Source organism: Terrapene carolina, unplaced genomic scaffold (genome assembly GCF_002925995.2).
Source record: "Terrapene carolina triunguis isolate 2854851 unplaced genomic scaffold, T_m_triunguis-2.0 Scaffold88, whole genome shotgun sequence".
Classification (NCBI taxonomy): Eukaryota; Metazoa; Chordata; order Testudines; family Emydidae; genus Terrapene; species Terrapene triunguis.
In genome coordinates this window covers 24,344,255-24,357,432 of record NW_020664439.1, presented here as the reverse complement: position 1 = coordinate 24,357,432, position 13,178 = coordinate 24,344,255, and the positions used below count along the sequence as shown (strand labels likewise).

The following is a 13,178-nucleotide window of genomic DNA, read 5'->3' as shown; positions in this document are numbered from 1 at the left end:
GTAAGATCACCATTTTAATTTAATTTTAAATGAAGCTTCTTAAACATTTTGAAAACCTTGTTTACTTTACATATAACAATAGTTTAGTTATATAATATAGCCTTATAGAGAGAGAGAGACCTTCTAAAAAACGTTAAAATGTATTACCGGCATGCCAAACCTTAAATTAAAGTGAATAAATGAAGACTCGGCACACCACTTCTGAAAGGTTGCCTATCATTGATCTAGACTTAAGGAACTAAACTCAGCAGCAGCTGTTTCTTGCGCTGCCACCACACTCTTCTCTGATCTACACTTTTCTTCAGGAAGGTGCATGGTTACATCCATATGAGACGGAGATATGGATGCTGCAGTAGCTGCCAGGTCACCTGCACTCTGACTAACTGGAAGATCAGGCATCTCCTCACCACTCACATCCTCACTGGGGCTGGAAGGTTCACCGTGAACATTTGTGTCTATGTATCTCAGGAGAGCTCCTTCCTGCTTAGATAGAAAAGCTTCCTTTGCTCGCTTTCTTTTTCTGTATGCTGCCCCAGAGGGGCGTTTTCTTCTTTCATTCATGACTGCTGTTCTGTGCCAGCTATAGTGGCTCTCAACACTCAATTGAAGGGGACCAATAAGCAGGCTGGTAGCAGGGCCTGAGTGAGGGAAAATATCAGCGTCTTAAGGGCCTAACTGGCTCCTACTACTTCGGTTGACTGCCTGTTCTCCTCAAGTGGGTTCAGGGAAGCAGCAGGAAACAGGAAACTCCTTGAGAAGCTGGTGTTAATCAGTCCAGGCTCCTGGGGGTGCTAGAGAGGTACATAAGAGGCTCCTCCTCATCTCTCTCCTTGTAGCTCCTGCCGCTTTCTGTTATTCCCTTTCAGCTTTTCTCCTGCCTGCCTGTTATGTCTCTTGTGCCCTCCTTCCTCCAGCACAGCACTCCACCATCTCTGTGCATCTAGAGCAGGGAGAATACATATGCACCAGCACCAGACACAATTTTCTACACTCTGGGTCCTAGTGGTGCCCCCTCCCCCCACAGTCTGGCACCTCAGGCGGCCGTCTCAGTTCGCCTCATGGTAAGGCCAGCCCTGCTTATTCATATCCATCAAGACAAAAGGGAGAGTATTGCTGCAAAGCTCCTCGTACGACATCTTTGGTAGAAAAGTTATCTTTTGTTAATTTGATGGACTAAATAAATGCATTTTTAAAGAGATCATATTCCATCAAGATTTTCTTTCTCCTGCCAGCCTGCAGCTTTCAGCCAAGAAAGTTTCCTACTGAAAGAAAATGCTAAATTCTAATACTAAGGAACATTGCAGTTCTTTGATGATATAACAGTGGATAAGACAGGTTTATAATATTTGGTGCTTTATTTCTTATTTAAAATAAAACATTAGTAAACTTATGACAGTAGATCTTCACTAATTTGCACATCCCATCATTTGCACACAGAACCAAGTGGGTTTCTTAGAATGTCTCTGCAGAGATTTACTAGAAGATTGTTATAGCAAGGTCATATATAACAATTACTTTATTTTTATGAAGTGTATTACCAGTTCAGAGGCAATTCTGCCATTGGAGCAGCTGGTGCGTTGTGCCATTCAGAAATATTAGAAAATTAAATAAAATATACTTATCTTCAGACCAACTCTGTGTGCAGCTCACACCTATTAATTTAAAATTATTGACTTTCTATTTTCCAGATGAGAAGCCTGCTGCAATGCCTCTGTCTGTATTAGTGCATATTTCACTAGGGGTAGCTCCAACAGATGGACTTCAAAGCATTTTGCACTTCATTGAACAGCCTGGAAGCTACAGTAGAGAGCTGAGGGTTTCTGTTTGTTTGTTTGTTTGCTTTTTCAAGAGTCCATTAGCAGTTAAGGAGAGTAAGGGCTTGTCTACATATGGAGTTAGTCACAAACAGCATTTTTGAATAACTCTACATGTGGACGCTTTTGTTCCGGAACAAAGCACTCTTGTTTTGGAATAAGAGTGTCTACATATGGAGTTATTCAGGAATAGCTATTCCTGAATGGCTCCATGTGTAGACAAGGCCTAAAAGTTTCCCAACTGAAACTTTGATCCACAGCTGCTATTAACTAGCAGAACATAAATATGACTTTAAATAATTATAACAATTATATTTGGCAAATACTTGAACAAAGTAGATTTTGTGCATTATCGTTGCTTTTTGTATTTGTTTACTTGCTAATTTGCAACATTCAGTAATTCATAAAGGCGTCACCAGTTCTTTTTGAGGATTAGGAAGCTACTAAAGTATGTAAAGTATGATTCCAACCCGAAAAATGACTGCAAAAATGGTATTCTAATTCTATATTTATTAGCACTCAATGACCTTTTGCCAAATTTGCTCATTTTACGACTGCCAGTCTGCAAACACCGTGCCATCAGAAAGTTGAGCTTTGGCTAGCACATTCTCTCTCATAAAAAAGATCCTTCAACTGGGAATGAGTTAACAATTCTTTTCATTATTTGTCAGCCAAGAATCCAGCTTGTCCTCCCATATTTGTATAGCCACTGTAGTAGTAAGTGAAGGGGAAAAAATATACACCCACTTATTTTATGATCAAACCCTGCTTACCTTCTTCACAAAAGCAGTTTCATTAGGACCATTCGTGTGAATAAAGTGTATACATACATTGGCCTGTTGAATAAGAAGGTATCTTTGAGGTCATGTCTGACCATAACCACACTTATAAAAATGATTATATCTGCTGTTTTTTCCCATAATGCCCATCACTTGTGTACCTAGGTACTTCACCTAACAGAGTAATAATAATTCAAAGTTGGCTAGAATTCTTCTACCAATGCTGAAATAATGTAGTTTTTATTAGACTTTTTATCACTATATTTTCACCAACAGGTCTTAAAAATGAGCTATAATAAAGTCAGAATACTTCAGAAGGACACTTTTCATGGTCTCAAGAGCTTGGTACGGTTGCATATGGACCACAATCAAATTGAATTTATACACCCAGAAGTTTTCTATGGGCTTACATCACTGAGGCTGGTGCACTTGGAAGGAAATTTACTTAAACAGCTTCATCCAGACGCTTTTGTCACCTTGTGCTACATCCAGATATTTAAAACATCCTCCATAAAGCATATATACTTGTCTGACAACTTCTTAACTTCATTACCACAAGAGATGTTTTCCTATATGCCTGAACTAGAGAGCATATACCTTCATGGAAACCCTTGGTCCTGTGATTGTGATCTACAATGGTTTGTAGACTGGGCAGAACAATGGCCAGGTACAGTATGAGCTGAAATATTTGTTTATACCTTCTTACTAGATTGGTGACTTCCCTTAAGGTCTTTACAAGGGAGGCATCATTGTCTAGTGGCTACAGCTACGGGGTGAGCATCAGGGCCGGCTCCAGGCACCAGCTTGCCAAGCAGGTGCTTGGGGTGGTCACTCCGGAGAGGGGCGGCAGGTCCAACTATTCAGCGGCAATTCGGCGGACGGTCCCTCACTCCCGCTCGGAGCCAAGGACCTCCCGCCGAATTGCCTCCGCAGATCGCGATCACGACTTTTTTTTTTTTCTTTTTTGCGCCGCTTGGGGCGGCAAAAACCCTGGAGCCGGCCCTCGTGAGCATGGAGATCTGGGTTCTGCTATTGATTTAATGTGTGACCATAACCTCTCCAAGCCACCATTAAAATAGAGAAAATAACTTTTGAAAGTGCTTTGAGATTCTTCGTTTAACTGCACTATTTAAGTGCAAAGTATTATGATTACCAGTGAGTAACATCTGGATAGAGGCATTATAGTAATCTTTTTTTTTTTTTTTGGCAAATTAGTAATTAAAATGACTTATGAAGAGTAAGAGATTGGTCATTACTATTATAACACTTTAAAAAGTATAACACTTTATTCTGTGACTTTCTGTTGATCTTCTGTGACTTTCTTGTCAGCTGTTTAAAATGTTATTCCTTACCATTCCATGGCCCCATGGTACTTTATTCCCTTAAATTACCATGCATCTCTTTTATTTTCATTATTGTTGGCTAGCAAGGTGTACACACACACGCATGCAAACAGGGAATATCTGAATGTCGTTTAGTGGCCTAGATGAACTGAGGTTAATGGTCCCAATACATTTCCAAGCTCAGGCGTCTCTAAATGGAACTTTTTTTGGCAGTGCCCAAAGCTGAATGTTCAAGAATGAATTATCTTCTCTCTCTTTATAGGTGAGAATGTAAAAAGAGAATGAATTATCCTCTTTCTCCATAAGAGGTTCCCTCTAGGGCTGGGCTGAGGTACATTTTAGGTGAAGTGCAGATAGAGAGATGCATTAAATGTGTAATATTTTCTGTGCAGTTTACAATTTGATTACCAGAACAAATACTTTTCCTAGTTTTTATATTTTTAGAGCATACTATGATATTATGGTTTGCAATCTTAGTCTCAGGAATAATAATTATTTACAAGAATAAGCAGCTTTCTTCAGACAAATTTTTTAGATAAATTGTTTTCATGATAAAGCGTAACCAGATGATGTTACCAAACCACTATAAGATGTGTGACAGATGATTTTTTGGAAAGGGTGAGATAAAAGGGAAGGATTGTCTTGTGGCTAAAGGAGAAGAAAGGCAGCCTTGGATAAGTCCCTTTGTTTTTCTAGGGCTTGCCTTTGCTGTAATTAAAATAAGGAAAGTAGTAATTGCCTACCTCGCAATGGTAAGCCTCAATTAATTAGGGCCATATTGTGCCTGACCACAGGGAAGGTGCACAAATGAAGAAGAGGGCACAAAGAGTTTCTTCTCCTTTTTGCCCCCCGAACAGGATCTGGGCACAATAGAACAATGCCTCCTACAGCTCTTGCTAGAGCTGTGTGCTCCCAAGGCAAGGCTGTGGCATGCTAACTAGCTGCGATAGCAATGATGATCATGCTGAAGGTTTCACTAATGGAATAGTAAACAGTTAAAATAAAGCTTGGTGATGACTTGAAGATCACTATTGTCAGTACTTTATAGCCCTTTATTCAAGGAAAGATCTTTCAGTAAAATATAAGTTGTTGTTTTGGTACTGGAATTAGTATCACAAAAACTTACATTATTTTTTCCTCCCCCTAGATATTATAAAGTGCAAGAAAGACAGAGGTTCTTCTAGTGTCCAGCAATGTCCAGTTTGTGCCAATCCCAGAAATTCTAAAGGCAAACATTTAGTTAACATCCCATCTGCATCTTTAACCTGTAGTAAGCCAACAATAGACCCCTCCCTGAAATTTAAAAACATCACTATGCCAGATGAAGGGGACTTCATTTCCATCTCTCCCAAAGAGTTTATAGCTCCCATTGGAACCATGATGTTGAATATGACAGACCAAACAGGAAATCAAGCTAACTTGGTTTGCAATGTTCAAAAACCCACAAAAATGTCCCCACTCTCATTTGACAAAGATGGTGATAATACAGTACTCAAAGTATCATTTTCAACATTTCTGGTGTGTAGTATTGATTACGAACACATTCAACAGCTGTGGAGCATATTGGCTCTATACAGTGATTCTCCGCTGAAACTCGAAAGGAATCTCTTACTGACCAAAGTGCCTTACATCAGTTACAAATACAAACAGACGTACTCTGAAAGTGAAGAAGTTTTTACCAATATAGAGAGTGAACTGACAGCTGAACCTTCTTGGCTGCTCCAAGGCCAGGTGGCATTACAATTAGACAGGACAGCAACCACACTCAGCACACTACATATTCGATATGTAACTGATGCTCAAATTATCTTGCCCAATGCTGATGAAAAACAGTTGAGACACAGCTGGGCCATAATTTCACGAGATAATAAAACAAGAGTGGAACACTCTGTTTTAGTGGGTGGGACTGTGGAACTGGACTGCCAGACATTTGGCGAGCCTACTCCTACCATTGAATGGATACTAGCCGATGGGACCAAAGTTAGAGCGCCATATGTTAGTGAAGATGGAAGAATCATAATAGCTAAAAGTGGAAAATTCACACTACGGACAGCTGATAGTTTTGACACTGGAGTTTATCACTGCATAGGCACAAATTATAATGATGCAGATGTCCTAACATTTAGGATCACAGTGATTGATACTTACGTGGAACACAACAACATTAATGGGGCTCAGCTTTCAGCATTCATTGGTGACACACTCTACCTTCCATGTCAGTCTGTTGGTGTCCCAGATGCATCTATTAGTTGGATCTTACCTGAGCACACAGTTCTTCATCAGTCTGTAAGAAGCAAACATATTTTCCACAATGGTACACTAAAAATACAAGAGATGACAGAACAAGATAGTGGCTATTTTAGATGTGTGGCAGCTAATCAATATGGCATGGACTTTTTGATTTTCCAAGTGCTGGTTAAAGTGAATGAGGACGCTTCACAAAAACAAAAGACAGCTCCAGAAGAAAATGAAGAGAGAGATGGATCTGGTCATGAGGAGCTTAGAGCTGTTACAAAACATAAGTATCCATTAGCTACTGTGCAAACTTCAGTAACAGGTAAAGCATCCACTGACTCTGCATCTAGAAATCAACCCACAGGGATTGCAAATAAACGGAATAACTTTAGAGAGATGACTTACAGACGTAATGGGGACAAAATAAACAGACGATTTAGGGGATACAGAAGACAATTCACTTCCTCAGCTAGGAGAGTTGACCCACAGCACTGGGCAGCATTTTTGGAAAAAACAAAGAAGAATTCCACTTTGCCAGAAAAACAAGAAAATGCCACAACAAAATCACCTGCACCAGACCATCTATCCTCTAAGGTGTCTGGGGATAAGGAAGAAACATCTGGTGACCATATACCTCCAGAAGAGGAATTTATTATACTAGCATCTGAAGCACCTACTATACCTACTCCGAAAAAAGTTTCACCAAATATTGTAACTGGAGAACCTGAAACTACATCAAGTAATACCAAGTCTAAAACAACTTCTGTCATGGTTACAGAGGCAGTCGCTCCAACAGTTAGTCCATGGATTACACAGTCTATAAGACCCAAGAGCAAAAAGCCAAATGCAGATCTAAAACCTGCAGTCACAAGACCAAACTCACTGGAAACTTCTGAATTAAATCAAACATCATTAACCATTATACAGCCATTAACAACATCTAGTTTAGTGAATAGTACAGCTAAAGACTTTAATGCTGAACACAGATTGGTGTCTTTTGGGGAAAGTAATGAGTATTTAAAAATCATATCTACAACACAAACAGCAGATGTTACTGAAATCACCAGCCTTGTCACTTCTCAGAACACAGTTGAAAAACCTGATTTATTTACTGAGTCTATTGATAAGACTTCAACTAAAGCAGATCATCGAATATCTGTAGTGACAGTCAGCGAGCCAAACAATGAATTTGGTCACATTTATTTTCACAGTACTCAAAAAATAATAACTCCTAAACTACCACCGGGGTCAACTATTATTACTCATCAGCAGATTCAGATAATTAGAGATGTTACAACTAATACACCACAGTCAAGACAACGATATGGAAGACGAAGGAAAATTTCTGGTAGAAGACGAATTGTTAGACCAGATCGAATTCCAGCTATCAGGGGACATAGATATAATTTTGTGAGACAAGAATCCAGTAGAGAAAGTACAACGCTGCCTCCAGCTATGGAACAGGACACAAAATGTCTATTGTGTTCACATCCTGCAACTCCTTCCAGAAGTTCTCTTGAACTGCTTAGCCCAGAAACACATACGCCGCCACCTTTGAAAGTGGATATACCAGAACTCACATCAGAGCAGCCTACAAGTCAAACCACAGCATTCCTGGCTGAAGAGAAAAACAGACCCACTGCAGAAGGAGAAAAAACAACTCCCACTGTAATGCCTTTCTATAGTGAAAGCACACAGGGTACCCTGCAAAGGAAACTAGAGGCCAGTGCACCATTGCAAACATACACTGTCAGACTCCCTACAACTGCAAGACAGACCGCTAGTGTATCTATGGAAACTACAACTTCTGCAGACAGCAAGACATCCTCAAATTTTAAATCCATCCTCCCAACCACTAAAACTAGAACTTCGTCCAAAGTTTTAAGAGGAAAAATTCCTTGGCAACATCTCTTTGGAAAGGCACACATTCAAAAGGAGCTATTGAAGAAGCTACCCAGACGACGTACAAGTACAGTGCCATCATCCGCAATAACCACAATGCTTCCTAAAACTACTGCAACGCTATCCATAGATAGAGTTTCTCCTTTACATTTAACAACTATTTCAGTGGAAGTGACTCAAACTGATGATCTCTTATCCCTAACTAAACCTATCAGTCATGACAATAGTATGTCAGAGAAACATTCTCCCATTCCATCTCTTACTACTGCAGAACTGCCATCTTCAGCCTATTTTTCTAATCTTCCAACTGTTATAAACAAAGAAATGAATGCAACAAGACCAATGCCAACATTTAGATCTACTACTGTTCCCCACATTGAAACTAAAATCACTAAAATCAAAGCATTCAGAGCTGGAAGGAGGAGAGATCAAAGGAGGAAAAAGCTCCAGAAGATCATGACTTCACAAAGTATTACTACAAACCATAGCTCCACCACTGCTTCATCAGTGAACACAACCTTGTATATCCTGACTACAGCTAAGTCTTTAACTAAGCCCACCATCCCCATACCCATTGAATTTCTTTATAAGAACACAAGTGTAATCCCAATTACAACTGTGCCTCAGCCACAGATTCTTAGCACAAAAGATGTAACTAAAGGTTCACCTGCAACAACTACACAAACATTAACAAGAATTACAACAGCTGAGAACACTCAGCCTGTTAAACTACCATCTGATGTTCTCTTTACTGAAAAACCTGCCATTACAATCCCAGCCACATCACCTTCTTTGAAGTCTTTCAACACTACCACATTATTACCTGCCACATCCTTTGTAACATCTGAATCAGCACCTATTCAACAAAACAAAACTATTGTAATGATAAGTAAAAGACCACACCAAAAAATGGGACAGACAGTTATTCAGCAGAAACATATAGCAAAGGCAACATTTCCTGACAAAGATGAGCTCAGTACCAAATCTCCTGCTGTAACTACCCATGTGATCAACCCCAGCATACAGCATCCTACCCCATTGGCATCCCAAATAACAGAGACACCACACACAAGTATCTTGCAAATCACCTTATCTCCCCGGTGGAAAAACAAGTTTTGGCATAAACAGTCTCCTGAAGTTTCGGAAATAGGCAAAACATTAACAGTTAATACTCTGACTATGTTAAAATCCCCACAGAGCTCCACTCCATATACTCCTGCACGGAGAAGGGACAAGGACAATTCTGTCAAAAGCTGGTCTGACAAGACAGCAGATAAAGAAACCAACAACAACCTCGTAGCCCTAGACTCCTTATATAAAAATAGATCGGCAAAGCCTAGAATAGTCGGAGGAAAACTGGCTGCTTTTACCGTTTTGGCTAATTCAGATGCCTTCATCCCTTGTGAAGCGACTGGTAATCCCCTTCCCACAATTCACTGGACTAAAGTGTCATCAGGTAAGCTGTATAAGCCTTGTTTAAAATGTTGTCTTCTACTAGATATTAGCAAGAAGACAGGTGCTAGGTGCACCAGGCTGGGATATTGCCATGCTTTAGGTGGTATACCAGCCATAAAGCAATAAGATGATGAATGCATATGGCTGAAAAGTAATAATATTCCAGCACTGCACATACATCCTGAAGTGTCTTACTGTATTTATAAAACGGCTCTTCAAGAAAAAGAGAGAAAGGAAAAAAGGTCAATCTGTATTTAACAGTGTTTATTATATTCAGCATATGTTAACAATAGCTTCATTGCAGTGAGGCCTATACAGAAGACCATGCTTATTAAGAATCCGCCTGTAATAAGATCCTGTGCTCCATTGCTGAGCAATGCTTCCCCTTTATTGGAAGATCACCTCCACTATGTAATCGATGTTTGTTGGTCCCTTAAGACATCTTTCACAATATACATAAACACATGCATTATTATTCCTCTCATTCCTGTCCTGTTCTTTAGCCCTTTTAAGGGAAGTAGGCTGGGACAAAGAAAGTGTACTCAGATACCATGGTGATGAGTGCATGATAAAAACCAAGGCAGCCGTTTTTTTTTTGCTTTTTTGCTTGCAAATATTATTGTATTAGATAAAAAGCAAAAGTAAACAGATAAAAAAGGCTTCTTACATAATATAAATATATTTTACTCTTTTTTTAATTAGGGACTGATATATCAAAAAGCAAGCGTGACAACAGGTTTGAAGTATTTGCTAATGGCACCCTCTCCATCCAGAATGTGAACATTCAGGACCGTGGACAGTACCTGTGTATTGCTGCCAACCAGCATGGCTCAGATCAGCTCCTGGTCACTTTGTCTGTGGTGGCATATCCACCGAGGATCCTAGAGGGCAGGTCAAAAGTGATCACTGTCCATTCTGGAAAGCCTGCATCTGTGAAGTGTAGAGCTGAAGGTAGGCCCATCCCTACCATTTCATGGATTCTAGCAAACAAAACTTATGTCTCAGAATCTTTTCCAGGAAGCAAGCAAGCATCTGTGCAACCAGATGGCACTTTAATAATCAAGGAAGTCACTGTTTATGACAGAGGGCTTTACACATGTATGGCTAGTAATCCAGCTGGTGCCGATACGCTGACAGTAAAACTACAGGTGATTGTGGCACCTCCCGTTATTTTGGAAGAGAAGAGACAACACATTGCAGGAATTATGGGTGAAAGTTTGAAACTCCCCTGCACTGCAAAAGGAAACCCTCATCCGAGTGTTCACTGGGTCCTCTTTGATGGAACAGTAGTGAAGCTTCTGCATTTTGTAAATGCCAAACTGTTCCTGTTCTCCAATGGAACCCTCTACATAAGAAACATAGCTCCTTCTGACAGTGGGAATTATGAATGCATAGCTACAAGTTCCACTGGGTCAGAGAGGAGGGTGGTAAATCTCACGGTGGAGCAGAGAGATACAATTCCCAGAATAGCAACTGCATCTCTGAAAATGACTCAGTTGAATTTTGGGGACAGATTGCTTCTGAACTGTTCAGCTACTGGGGAGCCAAAGCCCAGAATAATCTGGAGGTTACCTTCCAAGGCAGTTGTTGACCAATGGCACAGGTAGGAATGTTTCTTTGTGACTGAGCTCTTGCTTTATTTTTCTGGTGCTTACTTTTAACATTGCAGACCACAAATCACTGAAAGAATTTTTTTTAAAGAGTCAATCCTGTGATATTGCCAAGCATAAGTGCCTAACATACTGTAACTCTGCTTAACTGAAGCCAAATTTGTTTTTAATCTGTGACAAGAGAGTCATCTCTAGTGACAGAAAATGCAATTTTATTATTATATTTCTAATGCCAATGGCCCAAATTCAGCCCGATCATAAGGGGGTGCAGCCCAACTAAATCAGTGAAGCCTAATTTATCCATGCAATGGCTGAATTTAGGTCATTTTATTCTGTTCTGATTTAAGGCCAAATCCTCAACATATGTATGTCAGTTGAATAGGATTTGGATGTTAATATAAAGTTGACACTAACGCAGGCTATATACATTAGAGTAAGCTTCAGGATTTTACTTTACTAAAGCTTTTACATGCCATATGTACCACAGAAGAGATTTAACATCAATTAAATTAATGGCATCTCAGAGCACAATGGCTACATAGAAATACAATAAACTTACTATAAATCTGGTGTATGTGGTAACAATGTAATTGTGCTTTGTAAGACTGCTTGTTGAAACAAACCAATTTAGCAGTGACAATGATAGTTTGTGAATGTAGTGCCAAGCAAACTGATTGCTCAAAGTGATATAGTTTGATGATATATAAATATTTAAATAAACTGCTTTCCTATGATGAAATAATTTAAAACAGTTGCACAATAAAATCTAAATTTGTGGAGCGGAAGCGGGGACAGTTTAACTGTTACAAAATAAAAGTTTTGATTGTAAAATTCCAAAACTAATATAGTTGCTAAAAATATGAAAAGACATTTACTAGTTCATTAAGAAACAGGATCTAGTGAATCTAGTTTCTTCTGAAAAGTAAATGGAATCTAATGAGAACACATTTATAAAACTAGGGTCTTGATTACTTTTGCAACCTTTGACAGCTGCTTTGACTTCTGTATTTTATGGCTTCTCACATCCTAGCCACTTACAGAATGAGAGCAATTAAGACTGGGTACCAGTTAACATACTTTGTATTGACTATGTGCATACACCAGTTGCCAGCCATTTGGCCGAAGACTGGCATTACTAAAGTATTCATTTGTTTAGTTATAGATTGAAAATATCCCTACAGGGAAAACCTATAAAACCTCATTTACTGTATTAAAAGCAAAATCCTGTGAGATTACAGTCCAATTACTGAAAATTGGGAATAAATTTACTGCAGTCATGTTACTGGCAATCAGTAAGTATGACCAAAGAAATTAATTGTTTCACATTTTACATTGCAGGGTAAATATTAGTGTTAAAATTATTATTTCAAATGGTAAATAGCAGTTTAAAAGGCCCAATTCAATGACAGTCTATTTTTAACACACACACACACACACAAAATCTGCTGACACTGAGTTGATTTAAATAAAAGTTTGCAGTTTATTCTAATGTGTACCAAATTCATACACACAACATACTTGCTTTGTATTCATTTTATTAATACTTATTTGAAATGGCCAGATCTGGCATTCTGCCACTAGTGGAGAAGAACATGGTGGATGAGCTTTAGGTCAGGGATCGGTAAACTTTGGCACACGGCTCGCCAGGGGGCCAGGCTGGTTTGTTTACCTGCCGCATCTGCAGGTTCAGCCGATCGCAGCTCCCACTGGCCGCGGTTCATCATTCCAGGCCAATGGAGGCTGCGGGAAGGGCAGCCAGCACATCCCTCAGCCCGCGCCGCTTCCTGCAGCCCCCATTGGCCTAGAATGGCGAACCGCGGGCAGTGGGATCCGCGATTGGCCGAACCTGCGGATGCGGCAGGTAAATAAACTGGCCCGGCTCGCCAGGGGACTTACCCTGGTGAGCCATGTGCCAAAGGTTGCTGATCCCTGCTTTAGGTGTTGCCCAAACCACAGGTGCATGGAAGAAACAAAGGGATGTGCCCAGGTTAAATGTAGGTGGAGTCTTGTATTTAACTATTCTGTTACTGAAAATCAGTA

At 39.8% G+C, this 13,178-nt stretch overlaps 1 protein-coding gene across 2 annotated transcripts in view; it reads left to right on the top strand.

Moving 5' to 3' along the window:
- Positions 1-13,178, top strand: part of IGSF10 (immunoglobulin superfamily member 10) — a 28,028-nt gene that overhangs the window by 8,502 nt on the left and 6,348 nt on the right. For both annotated transcript variants that reach the window (XM_026649998.2, XM_026649999.2), the window contains exons 4-6: positions 2,870-3,260; positions 5,084-9,529; positions 10,231-11,131. In XM_026649998.2, the coding sequence (XP_026505783.1) occupies positions 2,870-3,260; positions 5,084-9,529; positions 10,231-11,131 (5,738 nt within the window). The remainder of the gene's footprint in view (positions 1-2,869; positions 3,261-5,083; positions 9,530-10,230; positions 11,132-13,178) is intronic.